Genomic DNA, 17,478 nt, shown 5'->3' with positions numbered 1-17,478 from the left:
TGAAAATCTTAAAAATCTTTAAAAATGTTTAAAAATCTTATTTCTGTTTCATATATATACATATATGTTTCATGTATACATAATATTATATATATATATATATATATATATATATATATATATATATATATATATATATATATATATATATATATATATATATATATATATATATATATCATATAATTATATAATTATAATTTTTATGGAGGTGGTTTTAAGCAGGTGGTTAGATTACCTGTTTTTCATTCAGATTTGTTTGTTCTTTGATGCCACCTTAACTCTGAGAAGATAAGGTGGAGCATAAATATTTTAAATGAATAGACAAAATTGACAGATACCTGAATAATCTTATGCTTTTAACAGCCCAATCCTGAGAGCTCCAGGGGATGGGGATATTGCCGCCGCTGCACCCCCTCCAGAGGACTTCCAAGAAGCAAAGGGAAGCAAACAGCAGAAACTCCCTGGCTGACTGAAAGTAGTCCAAAACAGACTTACACCACCCTTTTTGGTGGTGTAAGGCCAACACCCATGTTGGGGGTGTTCCTAACTCCAAAGCCTAGTGGTAGCCAACTAAAGTAACTTCTACTCCCAGCCATACCAGCATTCAACTTCAGGCCAGGACAACTCTGCGGTGAGCAGGCATTTCCAGGTAGAGTGCTGCTAAGTTCTATGGCACCCTCCCACCTCCCAATGTGCCCTCCCCACCAGCATGTGCTTCTTATGCTGGCAGGGTGGGCAAACAAACCAGCGTAGCCCCACACTGGCTCCAAAGTCAGATTTAGAAGTATCCTCTCACTATGGTCTCTCTCTGGAGTGAACATGTATCTTTATAGTAAGTGTGAGTCTTGGAACATTTGGTTATGTAAAATAGAGAAAATGATCTGTATTGTTTAAAAATCTTATTTCAGTTTCAATATTTGTCTAGGGAAATCTTACTCTACTTCAGGATATGATATCTCAAGAACTGCATCTAAAACGAAAGTAGGACCAATTCCAAAAATGCATCGTTTTTATCATGTGGAGTATTTTCTTCTACCAGATGATGCAGAGCCTCGAAAAGTAGATTTGGTGATGTTTGGTTCAATAGCTAAGATATTTCTGGACAGTGATAAGGAGGTAATAATGAAAAACACTTCTGTTTTCTGTCATTGTACTGCAATCTAATAAATGCAAAATATTCCTTAGACATAACGAGTCTAGAACTGTAGTAGTCTAGCACTATATTCTTAACTATATTAAATACTGCCTTGCATTCACAGGGTGATTGAAAGTGTTTGTTTTGTTTCTTCTAAAGCTTACACAAGACTATTTATAGATGGCTTGTATTAAAAAAATGAATATTGTTCCCATTATCAGTACATTTCCTTGGACTATATATGGGTATCATGGTTTCCAAATTGATCTTGTTTGAAGTCCTAGGAAAGTGGGAATCCTAGTGCTATCCACTTATAGCTTCCATCTAGCTTCCTTACACTTGTTGCCAAACTAATTTCAGAGTGTTCAGTTGAAGTTTGCAAGAATGCATTGTCTTGCACCTTCTCTGACACAGACTGAAAGGAGAAAGTTTGTTTCCAGGCATTTTTAGGTCACTTAATACATTAGTTTCATTCATCTTCCGGGGAGCTCTGAGTGGCTTATGTGGAAATCTCTCAGACAGACCAAACCTGCCATAAATCTCATCCATTTTCTAATTTAACTGGTATATTAGCTGGAGTATACGAAGTATTCTACGGCTAGTGAAGTAGCTGCATAACAAGAGCAGCTTGAGAAACATTCTAATAGTGCTTTATTTCTATTATTTCTAATTTACACTGGTACATCTGTTATACAGCTTGGGGAGAGCAATATTATCATCTATCTAAAGCAGTGGTTCTCAACCTTCCTAATGCCGCAATCCTTTAATATAGTTACTCATGTTGTGGTGACCCCCAACGCTAACATTTATCCATTTTACAGATGGAGAACACTGATGCAGAGAGTCTTAGGCAACCTCTGTGAAATGGTCGTTCGACTCCCAAAGGGGTCCCAACCCACAGGTTGAGAACCACTGATCTAAAGTTATAAAACATTACGATTCTATTGCTTATAAAACAGATATAATTTGTCACATCAGTGTGAAATTTGATGAGGAATATATCTTTGGTGGGTCATGGAAGCTATCTAAACCTTAGAAAGCAGATGGTGACACTTTAAACAACTTGGCTGAAGGATTGGTTTTCAGTGTTTCTGAAAATATTTTGCCAGTGAAGTACTCACTGCCTACTTTACAAAAGCTCAAGCAGAGATGTCATCAGCTTTGCAAGGAAAATAAGATGTTTTGAAAAGAATCTCTTTTATTGATGTCATGATTTTATTTTTTGCCCATTTAACCTAGAGTAAATATTGTGTTGCATTATTCTAAATTAGCTGGTTGGATAACTAGTTGTCTATTAAACTGACTGCATAAGTTATTTCATTACTATTATCCAAGGCCCTTTCCGCATGGGCAGAAAGCAACAACTGCAGCCCAGTAAAACACTGTTCCTGCCAAAACTGTGTTTTCAAAACTCGCTCAGGGAGCGAGGTTTTCTGCAAACTCCAGCTTCCATCCACTGCCATGCGAACGGCAGCGGGTGGAAGCCGGCGTATTCCCCTCCCCTCCCCGGCCCCAAATGCCTCCTTACCTCCTGCTGGCTGCCGTCGCTCTGAAGAGCCCAGGGGACAGCCCTGGCCTCCGTGGCCTGGCCCGTCCTCTCTGGCCATAGGGGGGGGCATGTCCCCTGGCCTCCTCGGGCAACAGCAGAGCCAGGCTGCCAGCAGGAGATGCGGGGCTGTGGGCTGTCTTGGCCTGCTCAACAGCTGGCCCATGGAGACGTTTGTGTGCGAATGGCCCCAGAGCCTGCATCGGCATGATTAATGCTGATGCAGGCTCTCTCCCTTGACTGTGCGGAAAGGGCCTTAATTTTTTTTAAAAAATCAAAGCTTTCCTTTTTATTAGGGAACTTCGTTTTTACTTACCATGTTAGGTTTGATTCCCCCCCCCCCCCACTACTGTTAACTTGTTCTTGAACCCTGTGGGAATTCTGGGTAACAATTCTGTTGAAATCAAGAGTATTTGGAAAAGCCCATTTGGGGCGAGAAAGAGAGGACCCAGTGGAGGAAAGTGGGTAAAGTTGTGGGCAATAGTCTGTGGCTAGGACATGGCTGTTGGTCCAAGAAAAGTGGGAAAGCAATGTATGCTGAGATATAATGAGGGGAAATGTTCTGTTTAAAGCTGTAAATGGTTATCTGGACAAAAGAAGTATCACTAGCTGGAATGATGTCTTAAACATTTTGCTTTTGGTCCTATCATGCCAGAAGTCTTAAGAGCTGGTGATACGTCTTGAAAGCTTATTATACTTGGGAATTAAGAAGATTTTACATAAAGTATAAAATTATTCTGTACTAAAATAATGATACGTTAATAGTTGGAAAGTTACTGAATTATTAGTTTGTATGAAATGTTGGCCTGTCACTTTACCTCTTTTCAATTTTCTGTTTTCTCTGTTGATTTGTTTTTTCTCTTTTGCCCTTGCTTTTTTTCTTCTATTTGCCATCAGTCAGGAACTCCAAAGGAGAATGAGCGCCTCAAGTTGAAAAGGCATAGCAACCTGCACACCTCAGTGAGTGATAAGATCTTAAGAGAATGGTAGTGATACATTATATCACAGATGTAATGGATGACATGGATGCCCACTATCAAATGTTTTTAAAAGTGGGTGGGACCAGATGAGGATCTCGCCCTGCAGGATATTTATTTGACTGCTGGAGATTTGAGTGGCCATGCACATTAAAATAATGTTGTTAAAGCAGCCACTGCTACTATAGTGTTAATTTTATTGTCTTTCATTCCTATTTCCCAGAACATTTTTAAAATTACCCCTCTTCTCCCTTGCCGATTCGATTCGAAAGCTTTTATTGGCATACAAAACAGACTAATTTAAAATACAATTAAAATAATAAAGATAACTTCACATTGATCAAGAGTTCAATTTACAGACCTCGGACAGGAACTTTGCCACTGTGAGACATCCATTAAAATCACTACAGTTTAAAAGAAGAATTACTTTATCTGACTCTGGTAGGGCCTCGATAGGATCGATGACCTGGGTGTTCTCCCTTGCACTTGGGCTTCCTTTGGATGTGTGGCTCTGCCTCCTGATGTGGCCATTTTTGAAAAGCTCTGATTCAAGCAGCAGTCATTGTATGGCTGCACACACGATCTTTTGTCAAAATTCCAAAGGTGCTCACAGGCTCAAAATGATCGGCGAACGCTGAGCTACATGGTGAGTTCTGTGTCTTGACAAACCAGAAAGTGCAGGCTCGGATGCTGCTAGCCTGGGCTCATAGATTGTTGCCTGTGATGTCCCTGACTAATACAGAGGTTGCCACTCAGTGACAGGTGATATGTGGATGGTTTGAAAGAATGTGACCATCAAGAACCTTTCTCTCTGTGTGTTTTATCAGTGTGAAAGACTGAGGCAAATGTTTTTGATTTCTTAACTCTGGTCTGCTTTTCTAGTGATCTTGTAAACCCTGCCCTTGTATTAATTATCCTATTGTTTCTTTGAGCTTGCACAGTGTCTTGTTCTAAAACCTAAGGAGAATGTACTTGTAATTTATATATTTATCTGTGGCGTTTTAGAAAAACCACCGCAAGTATAAACCTTGCTGTAAGAATATGTTATGTCAGTACTTCTAATTTTGGAAAATATTCTGTTTTAAAATAGGCTGTAAAACCATGGCTTGAAAATGACAGACTATGGGTGTCATGGAGTCATAATATTGAAATTAATGTCACCAAAGACTTTCTAGTGAAACTGAAAGATCACAAAATAAAGTTCCGAATATGGGATAACAGGGAAAAATTATGTGCAAAAGCCAGGTTTTGTAAACCAAAGGTATTTGGAGCATCACATTCAGAACAAATTGATGATGGTAAGTTGATATTTAAGACCAAAGTAATCAAATACTTTATAAGCTCTTTATGAAGATAAAAGCATTACAGTCCCTACTCCATGCAGTACATTGATAATTCATCAACTTGCTAAAAATGCTAATTTAACTGCCATTTTCCCAGGGTTTTTTCCTAAGTGAATAACTGAGGAATACCTGAGGTAATATGTAATATTATTACTTTGTTAAATGCCCAGATAGGATAGGAGGATACTTGGAGGCCCTCTCTATGGCCCCTTCCGCACACGCAAAATAATGCGTTTTCAAACCACTTTCACAACTGTTTGCAAGTGGATTTTGCCATTCCGCACAGCTTCAAAGAGCACTGAAAGCAGTTTGAAAGTGCATTATTCTGCATGTGCGGAATGAGCCAATGCCAGTCAGAGTTACAATATTCCCACCAGATTTTGTCAGTTTTATCTGAAATTTCCAGGGAAGGAGATTCCAGAGTCATTGCAGGTAACATGTTATAATGCTCTGTCATCTGAGAAATTCTTCCGATTTGTATGCCAAAATCTCTTTTTACCTTTTTAATGCTGTTGGATCTGTACTGTCTTTTAAATACAGTGTGAGAGATTGTGCTGAGCTCTCTAGTGGAACAATGCTGTTATTGCTTCCTGAATCCAAGGCCCTTTCTGCACGGGGCCAAAAACAGTGGCCCAAGGACAGAAAAACACCGGTCCCTGGGGAGCTGTTCTCACAGGCAGTCCTGTGCGGCCCCGAGTGGCGTGAAGGCGCCGCTTTCCACCTCCCTTCCTGCTGTGCGGAAAGGGCCCTAGTGTAATGATCATGTTGTCTTTAATAGATGAAAACCCACAGATCTCTCTACGGACAGTCAAATTTTGTGTGGTAGCGTATAAAATACTTTGGTAGATTAAATATGAAATACTTTAGATGGGGAAAGGTTTTAACTATGAATTGCTGTTAGTTGTATTATGCATAAAGCATTATGCAAAATATTCCGCTTATGTAGGTTATTGCTATGTTGTCATGGGAACTCTTTGGTCAATGACCATATTAATACATTGATTGCTTGTCATGAGCCATAATCATACCAGCCTTTTAGATCAACAACATTTCAGTGGAATAAAAAGTGTGTAACTCTGTTTAGAACTGTGTTGCCAGTGGGCTGGGTGTGAATATTCTCTGAGAATGGAATGACTCATTGCTGCAAGTACTTCTGTGAGTCTTTTTCCGAAATTCAGCAGCTGTAATTGCAGTTTGGAGGCAGGCTTAGGGTGAAAGGATCTTAAATATTTTCCCTTATCCTGATTTCTTGCTGAAAATGGTTGCTCCAAACCTGGTTTCACTCCAATTCCATATTTGAACCCAACTGCAATTTGACACAAAGAAAACCTCACCGGATTGGTTGCATGTGTGTTTCTTTGTGAACTCAGAGAACACATCTGGCAGAAAGGAAGAACATAAAGTAGATCAAAAACATTGCTTCCCTATAAGCATCTATTCTAAGAACTGATTAAGGAAATTATGTGGTAATAGGAAAATATAATTATACTGTAAAATATAATTATTATGTAAGGCAGAGCCTTGAGCCTTAAATGTACTTTTTTGTTCCTTTCTCAAGATTGGGTAAAACGTATCGTTTTGTTTCAAAGAGAACACCTACAACGTACACAACCAAAACCCAGTAAAACAAAAGTTAGAACTGCAGAAGTACTCCCAGTACAAGAAAAATCAGCAGTCAAAGATATGTCAGGTAAGAGCACAAAGGCACTCATCTTTTATACCTTCTGTTCCCTCCAAAATTCTCTTTGTGACTTTTAAAAAGCTGATAATTGTAGTCAGGAGATCCTCATGGACAACATTACACAGAATACAAATGTCATTTGTGACGAGAGGCCAAAATTTTGTTTGCCTTGTTAGCAGATGTTGCATTTGTGTGAGAGACTCCTGGCACAAGTAAGTGGAGGTGACTTTGTTTAGGTACCCGTCCCATTACAGCTGATTAGTTAATCATAAAAAGGGCAAATTTAATTTTACAAGCCTGTCGTGTTACTAAATTGTGACTATATGGTTCTGACAGGGACTTTGACAGACAGACTGAAAGGGCTCTTATCTAAATACTTGAACAGATTACAGACAATTTGTGTAAGGAAAGAAACTGCCAGGCGATATTTGATGAGCAATAAATATAATATATAAAAGCATTATAAAGGGATATTTTATCAATACAGACAAGGCATTTAATAGAGCTGAGTAGTCATACATAGTAAAAGTCATGAAATATTTTTATTTGGCCATTAATTTTATAAAATTGAATGAATAATCTGCATAGATCTAAAGGTTATATTAGCTGTCAATGGAAATATATCTGATTAATTCTCCATAATCAGATGAATGTATAAAGGACCACAAATGGGAGGAGGCTGCAGGGGAAAGATAAAACCACACACACACACTAGCCTTTGTGTGAGTTCCTTCTGTGTGCCAGAGTTCACACAAGATGGAAGCGTATTCTGTGTTATGCATGTGCATTTCCTGCTGATTTTCCCTTCTTGACTGTCAAAAGAGTAGTAGTCTCTGCTCTCGAGCATGAATAAAGAATGTGCTGGTGAGAGGGACTGCAGACCTAATCTGGACACAATCTGATGTTTGTGGATTATTTGTGAAACCTTTTATATGTAGAAAAAGAAAGAAAATGCAATCTATTGTTGAGATATATGTAACCAGGAGAAGAGAAGAGTTTGGATTTATGCCCTGCCTTTCTCTCCCAGGCGGCCAGGTGCTCTTGACCCTGCCCATGTTGATGATCAAGGGTGCCCGAAGACGATAAGGCAGCAGGAAGTCCTGCTGTCTTACTGGTCATGTGGGGGGCAGGGACAAAGCCATCTTCCTGGTCACGTGGGGGCCAATTTTGTGCTGACCATGCACTTCAGTTATCGCCAGGGGGACACATGAGGTACCCCCATGTCACCAGGCAGATATGCCTCTGACAGTAATCCTCACAGGTTGAGGATTAAGGGCAGATAAGCAGATGGCCAGTGATTTCTGGGTATAGCTGGAAGGAAAATGGAGGCAGGACCTGGTAATGCAGGGGTAGGGAACCTGCGGCTCTCCAGATGTTCAGGAACTACAATTCCCATCAGCCCCTACCAGCATGGCCAATTGGCCATGCTGAAAGGGGCTGATGGGAATTGTAGTTACTGAACATCTGGAGAGCCGCAGGTTCCCTATCCCTGTGGTAATGAGAATAGCTGAGATGGAGTCAGACCAACTGTAAAAAATAGAGTGCTTGTGAGATGTGAGGACTAACTGCATTGGGCGGCTTGTGTAACATGCTATGCTGCCTTTAAAAAGAGCCAGGGAGCAGGTTGAAGAAGAGTTTTCTGGATCACTCCACTAGCAGCAAAGAGAAGGATGTATAAGGTGCTAGCTACTCCTTCCCCAGTTCAATCTGAGGCCTTACAGGCTTCTCCTGCAACACAGCAAGGGGGCAGACAAATACTCATTGGCCCCATATTTGTTTGTTTGTTTGGTACTTGAGAGAATTTTTGAAATAAATGTTGCAACTGTGATTCAATTTTTTTCAGATTCTTCCCTGCAAATTTAGATTTTGATTAAATCTTGCCAGTTAGTAACTGAAAAAAAGTCACTACAATTTTTCCATCTTTCTTGTTGCCAGTAGCTTTATTTTGTTTTCTTTATCATGACAAGGGAATACATATAAATATCAGGTGTCTGTCAGGTCTTATTTCAGCCACCAGCAAAGACCAGGAAGAAGAAGGTGATGCTACTGAAGTACAAATGTCTGCAGTTGGAGGTGATTCCTCTCCACCAGCTTCAAAGTTTGAAGAGTTAAAATCTTTGAGGTAAACTTCTCTACATCCATTGAGGGTATTTCTGCTTGTCCTGAGGCATGTATGACTGAAGGCAGCTGTTTCTTCAAGGAAGTACCATGATTCAACTTTCTTGTCAATTCTGACCTTTACGTCTATTGAAGTTGTTTGGAAGTAAAGGCAATTTCAAATTCAAGGCCATTAGTAAGCATGGGTGGCATATTTGGGGGGAAGCTAATTTGTCTTGCTTGCAGAATTATGGCCAACTATTGGCAGACTTTGTTACTTTTCAACTTATGACATTAGTTCACAACATTTTTCTGTGAGCACATTAAGCTGTTGAATTTAGCTACTCTCTGATTATATTGGTTTAAAAATACAAGGGGGGGGATTAGATTATGAATCAGCCAGTGTATTAGAGCATGGAATTATTGGCCTGTTAGTGAAAATTGCATCAAGTACAGGAATAAAAGGGTAAAATAACCTGCTAATCTTGTGTGTCAAGATAATCTTTCCAGAAGAAAGACAAAAGGGGCAGGGGTTTTTCTTTGATTTGCTGTTTTTTTCAATGACAGTTGTATCTTTTGTTGAAAGATTGTAGTGGGTGGGTGTCTGACATATCAGTAATTAAGAAGCACATTGCTAGTAGAAAACAGCAAGTTCAGACTGTTTTGATTAATCACCTCTCTTTCTCTGGCTTTGATATATTCAACTTGGAGTAATAGTTAAGAGTGTTGAACTAGAATCTGGTAGACCTGGGTTCAAATTTCCACTCTGCCATGGAAACCCTCGGGTGACTTTGAGCCAGACACCATCTCTCAGATTCACCTATCTCACAGGGTTGCTGTGAAGCTTAAATGAGCAAGGGAAAGCCATAGGTGCCACACTGATCTTGTTGGAGAAAAGATAGGATAAAATGCATTATTGATATCGATCACTGGGTCATGAGCAGAGGTGGGATCCAACCAGTTCTCACCACGTCTCTAGAAGTGGTTACTAATTTTTTCTGAGTGCTGAAAAGGGGTTACTAAAGCAACCTCCCTGCCCAATAGGGACTGGAGGTGCGTGTGTGCGGCAGCGCCACTGTTTGAATCCCACCACCATCGGAACCTGTTATTAAAATTTTTGGATCCCACCACTGGTCATGAGGCATGCTTTGCTGACATCAACCAGCTTGGCAGCTAAATACCCTGGTAGTGGATAATCCCTGCCTTCTTGCTTGGTACTCAGCTCCTCATGCTTCTCACCCCAGCTGCTCTCATAGGTTTGGAAGCCAGGGAGTGAGCAAGGCTGCCAGTTGCTGTTGGCATACTTTTCTTCTCTGCTGTTAAAGACTAAGATGGCTGCTCTCAAGTCTCTTCTCACTTCTTGTAGGCTAAACAGAGAAGGAAGCCAGAACAGGGTAGACTTCTCTCTAAATCATCTGTGACTTTCTTCTGCAGGAAAGAGACGGAGAAAGGCAAACACAACAGCCACAGCTTTTAAATTATTGCTGCTGCTAGATTACAGAGCCCTTAAACATTTGTTCCTTTCTCTCTTTGAACGTAATTATATGATATTGTTCAAGTGATCTTAATTTTTTTAATAAACAAAGAAAATTGAATTTCTTAAAATGCTCTCTCCATTTCAGGCATGTTCTGAGCCTTAAATTATTGTACTGTAATCATGTCTGCATGTTCGTAGAATCAGCTCATCACTGGGATACTGTAAATACAGCAGGCTAATAGACCTAGAGAAAAAGGAGTCTGGATGGTTTTATTTCAAAGATTTTTTTTTAATTTGGAGACATTCAGAACATCAGAATGATTTTTTATATTTGTGCAGACTTGCTGCTTCATCTAAATATACGGGCTCAAATCCAGAGGAGCACTTAACATGCACACAAGAGGTCATGCACACACCCTGGGACTTTTGTAAAGATATATCTCATTACACAGTGTGTAACAGACTTCCCTCTGTGATACACCTCTGAAGATGCCAGCCACAGATGCAGGCGAAACGTTAGGAACAAGATCCACCAGACCACGGCCGCACAGCCCAGAAAACCCACCACAACCAGTTGAATCAGACCGTGAAAGCCTCCTTTTAACTGTTTTAGTTCATACTTTGTAGGGTAAATGGACATTTATTTTGAAATTTTTGCCAGTGTAACAATTTCCTCCTATTTGTTAACTCCTTACTAGGAAAACACTCACGTAATGATAAAATGCAAATCTTAAGAGCTTCAGAATTATAGTCTGTGGGCATTTTACTGTATAATGTTCCCCAAACAGGTATTATAAACAGACCATTAATTAGAAAATCATTTGCAGACGGAGGGTCTGTATCCAAAGTTACAGTCATAAGGCTTGGCAGCCACAGCATGGGCAACATCCAAAAGCATGTTATTTCAACTGGACGCTGCAGGAATGTTGTCTTGTAATTGTGAACAAGTTTACTGACAGAGATGTTAAGAACAGAGTGCCAGAAATTAAACTTGAATTAAATTTCAATTCTTAGACTATGGATGCTATTTTAGCTTGAAAGATGCACTGGTTGAATTGTATATTCTAATAGCCAAGTTGGCAGCATCTTTGGATACTTAACTCAGGTGACTAGAGCTGTAACTTGGCAAGACAGATTTTTCTACAAATATGAAAAGGGACCTTTGTTTTCAGAAAAAGTATGAAGTCAAAACAAAAATATATTGGAGGATTTAAAAACCCGAAAATGATAAAAAGAATATTTGTAGCTTTAAGCAAGATATTGCATCAGTGGCTTTTGCTAGGCAACCCAATTATTCCAGGCTTCAGTTTCTGTGTAATAGGCCGGAGCGGGCATGGCCCTTTCCAGGTCTATTTTGGCCTTTGAGGGAGGACTTAGGACCCGTCTGCATGGGCCAATAAACACGGGACACTAAAAAAAAGTTTTGGGGAGTGTGGTGAAGCCTCGCCTCTGCCCTAGGGTCAGGGCCTCCTGCCATCACTCCTTCCCCTGCCTGGGCGGTGTTCTGCCCATCCTTGGTCCTGCTATCCTGGAACCAAGTGTTTCCTAATAATTTTTTGATCCACAGTTTGCGGGGGGGGGGGGCACTAACACTACTGTCCCCTCCTCTTCGCTAAGACTTCCAGCTTCACCACCCTCCTGCCCTCAGCTACCTCTCTCTCCTCCCAGCTCTTAACGTTCTACCTCCTTCGTCTCTCCTCCTCTCTGCTCTTTCCTCTCTCCCTCTACCATCCATACCACCACCCTTTCCCTTCCCTCCTCCCTCCCTTTTATCCCTTCTCCTCTGTGCTCCACCCTTCCCTGGCTTTTTCCCCCAATCAGGCCTCCTGCCCCTTCCCCTCGGACATGCTCACCCGACCCCCCAGCTGGGCTCCACCCTCCCCGACACATCTGCCTCTGGGGTGGGTGGCCCTTCTTGCTTCTACTTCCGGGTCTTCCCTGGTGTGTCAGGGCATGGCTGGCTCTGCTGGCACCCACCTTGACTCAGGTTGGGCGTCTGCTGTCATAGGGTATCCCCTCCCTCTGTCTCTTTCACCCGCTCTGCTGCGGGCCAGAGGCTAGCAGGATCACCTGGCATCAGCTCCAGCAAGGGCCGTACATCTCGGGCTGCGCCCTGACCCCCAGTCAGCCGCGCCCCCTCGCCGGGTTTTGCCACAGCTGGGGATTGCCGGTGTCAGGTGGAGAAAGCCTCACCAGCTGTCCCTCCTTTGGCCATCTGCCACAGGGCCATGATGGCTTCGAATGGCTGACCAGGACTTTGGCCGAGGAAGCCGTTAGGTCCGGGGAGGAGCGGCAACCCCAACCCCAGACAGGAAGGTACTTTGCACAGATCCCGTCCCCAAAATGAGTCTGCCCTGTGTTATTTCCCTCAACCCTGGTTTTTTGAAAATTACTAAACAAGTGATGTTCTGTTCTCCAAGCCAACTAAAAATCAGGTGTCTTGCACTTGGCCAGAACAGAGTGTAAGACCCACAGGCAAATAAGTAACAGTTCAAAAACGGTTTAATAATAACTCCTCCCATGAAGTCTATCTAAATAAAGAATACTTGCAATGCTGGAAACATTTGGAGATGGTTTGAAGAATTTGCAGACATCAACTCTTTCCTTAACTGCTTCTAAGGAAGTCTGTGCTGCTTGCTTCTTCTTCTGCATTCTCCCAGTGTCCTCTAACTGTTTCCTTGCAATTCTGTTGGAACTGGATTACTTAAAATATCATGGATCTTTTACATCTTAAACATTTGAGATATTGCTGTCTCCAGCCTTCCTAGACACCTGAACTAAAACAAACTGTAAAGCAGGAACTGTTAACCAATAAGAATGCTATAGTGCTTTGCCTCTAGAAGGCTTCATAAAGGGACAGGTTCTAACTAAGGTTCCCTCCCACAGAAAACTGTACAAAAGGCAACTAAACCCATTCTAACGCAGGGTACAACTGAGGCTGAAATAAGGAAAATAGTGAGTGCGTCTCTGGAGCATGACAAGCGATCCTTTTCAAAAATTGTGGGTTGCAGCTTCTCGCGAGTTAATGGCCAGGCAGGAGGCGCTTTATTTGCCCCCCTTTTCCTTTTTGTGACTTGCACATTGTGTTACACACTAGACACAGTGTGTAACAGACTTCTCTCCATGATACACCTTTGAAGATGCAGGCGAAACATTAGGAACAAGATCCACCAGACCACAGCCCGGAAAACCCACATATTTTGTTCATTTTACCTGTTTTGTTAGCTTCAAGAAAAATCTTAATAGGGTTGTAAACTCCTACAGAGATGGTCTTGCATCTCTTAATCTGTGACCTGTGTTTTTCATAATAACATTGCTCACATAGGTATTATAAGTTCTTGTGTGAGTTTCTCTTCTCAGGGACATGGCAAGATAAGATGTATACTTCCCGTGCTCACACTGGTGCAATATCACCATGCAAAAATGGCCAAGGTCTACTGAATTCTTTCTTCCAAGTAGATGGGCATAGTTTTGCAGCTCAGAATTGTTCATTACAAATGTCTTTACAACAGGTATAACATTAGTGTAAGGAGGAGCTAAAATATGTCAATGGCGCTTTCCAACTGCAATCAGTAGTAGTAAAAGAACTTGATTTTGATTGGGTCATTCACATTGTGAATTGTGAACAGAATTTTTCATGTGTGTCTGTGTTTCTATACATGCTACAGTGGTGGTGGTGGTGGTGGGGTGCTGCAGCATTGTGTACACTATCATTTTCTGCATTCAGCCGACAGTCTGCATGAAGTCTAGATATGTACTTCTTCTAGTATCTAAATCCTTCTCAGCATAGTTTAGATTTTGATTTTACCAATCTTCTTCCTTGTAGAGACAACCCTGTACTCATGTAGTTGTGCCCATATAGCCTTGATTCAGATACTTTATTGAACTCACGGAGGACAGTGTATCTGAATCAAGGCTATACGGGCACAACTACATGAGTACAGGGTTGTCTCTACAAGGAAGAAGATTGGTAAAATCAAAATCTAAACTATGCTGACCCGCCCCCATGTTCATAGTGCTTTTATAATAGGGGTTATGTCTTCATTTTCCAAAGAAGCATATTTTAGTGCACCTTGGCAATCTCAAAGTCATTGTAAAAAGCATTGATTATCAGCATATTTATGGAGGTCCCTATTTCTTCAACCTGGCAGCTAGATTTTCATCTTCCTTCAGAAAATTACCCTTATCATTGTTTAATTTTACAGCCAGTTGAACCTGCATATTTGTGCCTCTACTGTCAGAAACTGAAAAGTTTAAAATTTGCCTCTTCTGATGATTGTTTGGACGTATTGAAGGAATAATTTGCTAGATTCCAATATTGGGTCAGTGCTGGTTGTCCTGATAAGCTACTATTTTTTCATTCGTTTTTGGCTGTTCCACACATTGTGTGACACAATTATTAGCTTGACTGACATTAATATAACTCAGTTTTACTTGATTAGTTGATGTGTCATGTTCTGCAAAATCTCATTGCACTGGTCATTTTTCATCTATATTATAAAGCTGTTCTATTTAATGTCATAAGCCACTGTTCAGTGATGATTAATTACATAGTAAATTTTAGCCAATAAATAATATAGCTCCTAGGTCTCTTTTGCCAGAATCTTTAAAATAATCCTTTGCCTATGGCTGCCACAAAATATTATAAAGTGATATTTAAAAGTAAGCCTTCCTTGTTATGCATGATTTATCTCATAGATAAATTAGAAACCCAGCTTTAAAAAAAATACTTTATTAGTTTTTTTTCAAAAGCTATGCATTTTCCGAAAGGCAAGAAAAGAGTTATTTTTTAAAATGTAACAGCTTTGAACACAATGGCACCTTTAATTAAAGTAAACACCATGCCTTGTATCTCTTCATTTATTAATACCCTGTTTCCCCTAATATAAGACATCCCTGAAAAATAAGACATAGTAGAGGTTTTGCTGAAGTGCGAAATATAAGGCATCCCCCGAAAGTAAGACATAGCAAAGTTTTTGTTTGGAAGCATGCCCGACGAACAGAACACAGGAAAAATAAGACATCCCCTGAAAATAAGACATGGCACATCTTTTGGAGCAAAAATTAATATAAGACACTGTCTTATATTCGGGGAAACACGGTAGTAATCTGTATTAGATAGATTCATGGAACAGTTACAGGTTATTAGTCCTTGATATTCTTTTCAATTTGATGTTTCTATTAGTGAAGCATTCAAGATCAACCTAGCAAGATGACATATATTCAAACTATTGTATTACAAAGTTACACTGGTGACTGCTTGTGGGTTCCATAGGGTTCAGTCTGTATGGGAGAAAAAATTATTTGTTGAATGTTGTCCTTGGTGCAGTTTCATGTACACTAGGTGTGCACCATTTTTTGAGTGGGGCACGATTTGGGTTTAATAAGTCTGAAAACAGAAAGAAGGGGGAGAGCTGGGGGGAGAGGGAGTAAGAGAGCCGGGATAAGTGGGCAGAAAGAGAGCATTGGGTAGTGGGGCAGAAAGACAGTTGGGGTAGGGACAGAAAGAGCTGGATAGGGAGAGGGAAAGAGAATTGGAGTAGGGGGGCAGAAAAAGAGAACTAGGCAGATGTGGGATCCAACCAGTTCTCACCACTTCTCTAGAAGTGGTTACTAATTTTTTCTGAGTGCCGAGAAGGGGTTACTAAAGCAACTTCCCTGCCCAATAGGGACTGGAGGTGCGTGTGGGCAGCGGCACCACTCTTTGAATCCCACCACCATCGGAACCTGTTATTAAAATTTTTGGATCCCACCACTGGAACTATGTTAAGTGGGCAAAAAGAGAGCATTAGGTTAGAGGGGCAGAAATAATTGAAGGGTGAAAATAAAAAGAGCTGGGTAGGGGTGGGAAAGAGAAAGTTGTGGTTAGTGGGTGGAAAGAGAGAATTGTTAGTGGGACAAAAAACAATTGGGGGAGGAGGAAGTAAGAGACATGGGCTAGGTAAAGAGGAAAAAGATGAGTAAGAGAAGGGGTGATGGAGAGTGAGAGGCAGAAAAATAGGGAAAGAGGGAGAAAACAAAGGTGGAGGTAATACCCCCTCTCCTCAAGTTTCTTGCATGCCACCTCTTGTCGTATATTTTAATTGTGAAGTCGAATAATTATTTGGATAGTTAATTCCAGTGACTGGAGCTACCTACTTTTGTTTTTAAAGGTCAAAAAGGAAGCTTCACAGTGACAAATGAGTGTTGTGTCCATACTGCTCTCTGTAAAGCAACAGACATATTTCATATTCTTTATGATAGAAAACTCTGCTTCCTCTTTGCTCAGCCACATTCTGTGAGATGTTCAAATGTTATAGTAAGAGTCTGTGCCTGTTTTGCAAATGTGTACTTTCATCTTATTTATTTATTTTTATGCAACTTTATCCCACCCTATACCCGAAGGTCTCAGGGCAGGTTACAACATAAGGTAAACTCATAAAATACTAATAACCTAAAACCAATTGCAATCTCTAACAATAAAACCTATTTAAAGTCCATAAAACCTATTGCCAACAGAGGGAAGGATTTGAGACACCTGGAGTAAATGAGACCCCCTATCTGCATTAAGCATGACAAGACAACTTTATTGTGGTGAATAAAAATTGGCCATAGCTGATAGTTTTATTGGCACAAGGAACAGAAGCGTAAGGTGCAGCAGGGGGTCTGATCCCAGCACCCAATTTTCTCAAACCCCCCTATTTGAGGAAAAACCCATAAAACCACAGCAGCAACAGGGGAGAGTTCCAGATGGGCAGTGCGCCACTGCCTGAAGGTTCCTCATTGCTGGGGGTGCAAGCCTACTTAGCCCACGTCTGGGCATCCTGACCCCAGGCTTGCTCCACCCCAAACCTCATAAGGAGGTTCCATCAAAAGGATTAGCACGCAGCTACCCTCACCAAAGGATCAGTCCCCCATTCGCAACCCGTCCTCCTGGCTATGACTAAGCAAACAAATAAATAAACAAACCATAAAACAGGGAGAGGTAGATAGGGAACATCTCAAGCACAGCGATGCAAGAAGGCCTCGATTAGCCTGGTCCCGCCTTTTAAGGCACCATCGGGCCTTTGTGACATCAGGACGTTGCATCCTGGTGCCCAGCACCAACCAATTAGCAGCACCGAGCCACACATGCTCAGAAGGGCTCCCAAACCCCATGCTTCTCAGAGGGGGGAAGAGACAAAGAGGTGCCATCCCTTTCCCCAGTCAGCAAGGGCAGCTGTGTTAAGTTGCAGTCACT

The 17,478-nt window shown here is 41.1% G+C and overlaps 1 protein-coding gene across 5 annotated transcripts in view; it reads left to right on the top strand.

The window, feature by feature from the left end:
- Positions 1-17,478, top strand: part of CFAP92 (cilia and flagella associated protein 92 (putative)) — a 75,850-nt gene that overhangs the window by 11,723 nt on the left and 46,649 nt on the right. For 4 of the 5 annotated variants that reach the window (XM_048491773.1, XM_048491771.1, XM_048491769.1 and 1 more), the window contains exons 3-7: positions 929-1,119; positions 3,582-3,644; positions 4,752-4,959; positions 6,563-6,694; positions 8,684-8,807. In XM_048491773.1, the coding sequence (XP_048347730.1) occupies positions 929-1,119; positions 3,582-3,644; positions 4,752-4,959; positions 6,563-6,694; positions 8,684-8,807 (718 nt within the window). The remainder of the gene's footprint in view (positions 1-928; positions 1,120-3,581; positions 3,645-4,751; positions 4,960-6,562; positions 6,695-8,683; positions 8,808-17,478) is intronic. The other variant, XM_048491772.1, reaches the window with a different exon arrangement.

The sequence above is a fragment of the Sphaerodactylus townsendi genome, linkage group LG03 (assembly GCF_021028975.2).
Source record: "Sphaerodactylus townsendi isolate TG3544 linkage group LG03, MPM_Stown_v2.3, whole genome shotgun sequence".
NCBI lineage: Eukaryota > Metazoa > Chordata > Lepidosauria > Squamata > Sphaerodactylidae > Sphaerodactylus > Sphaerodactylus townsendi.
This window is presented reverse-complemented; position numbering and strand designations above follow the sequence as displayed.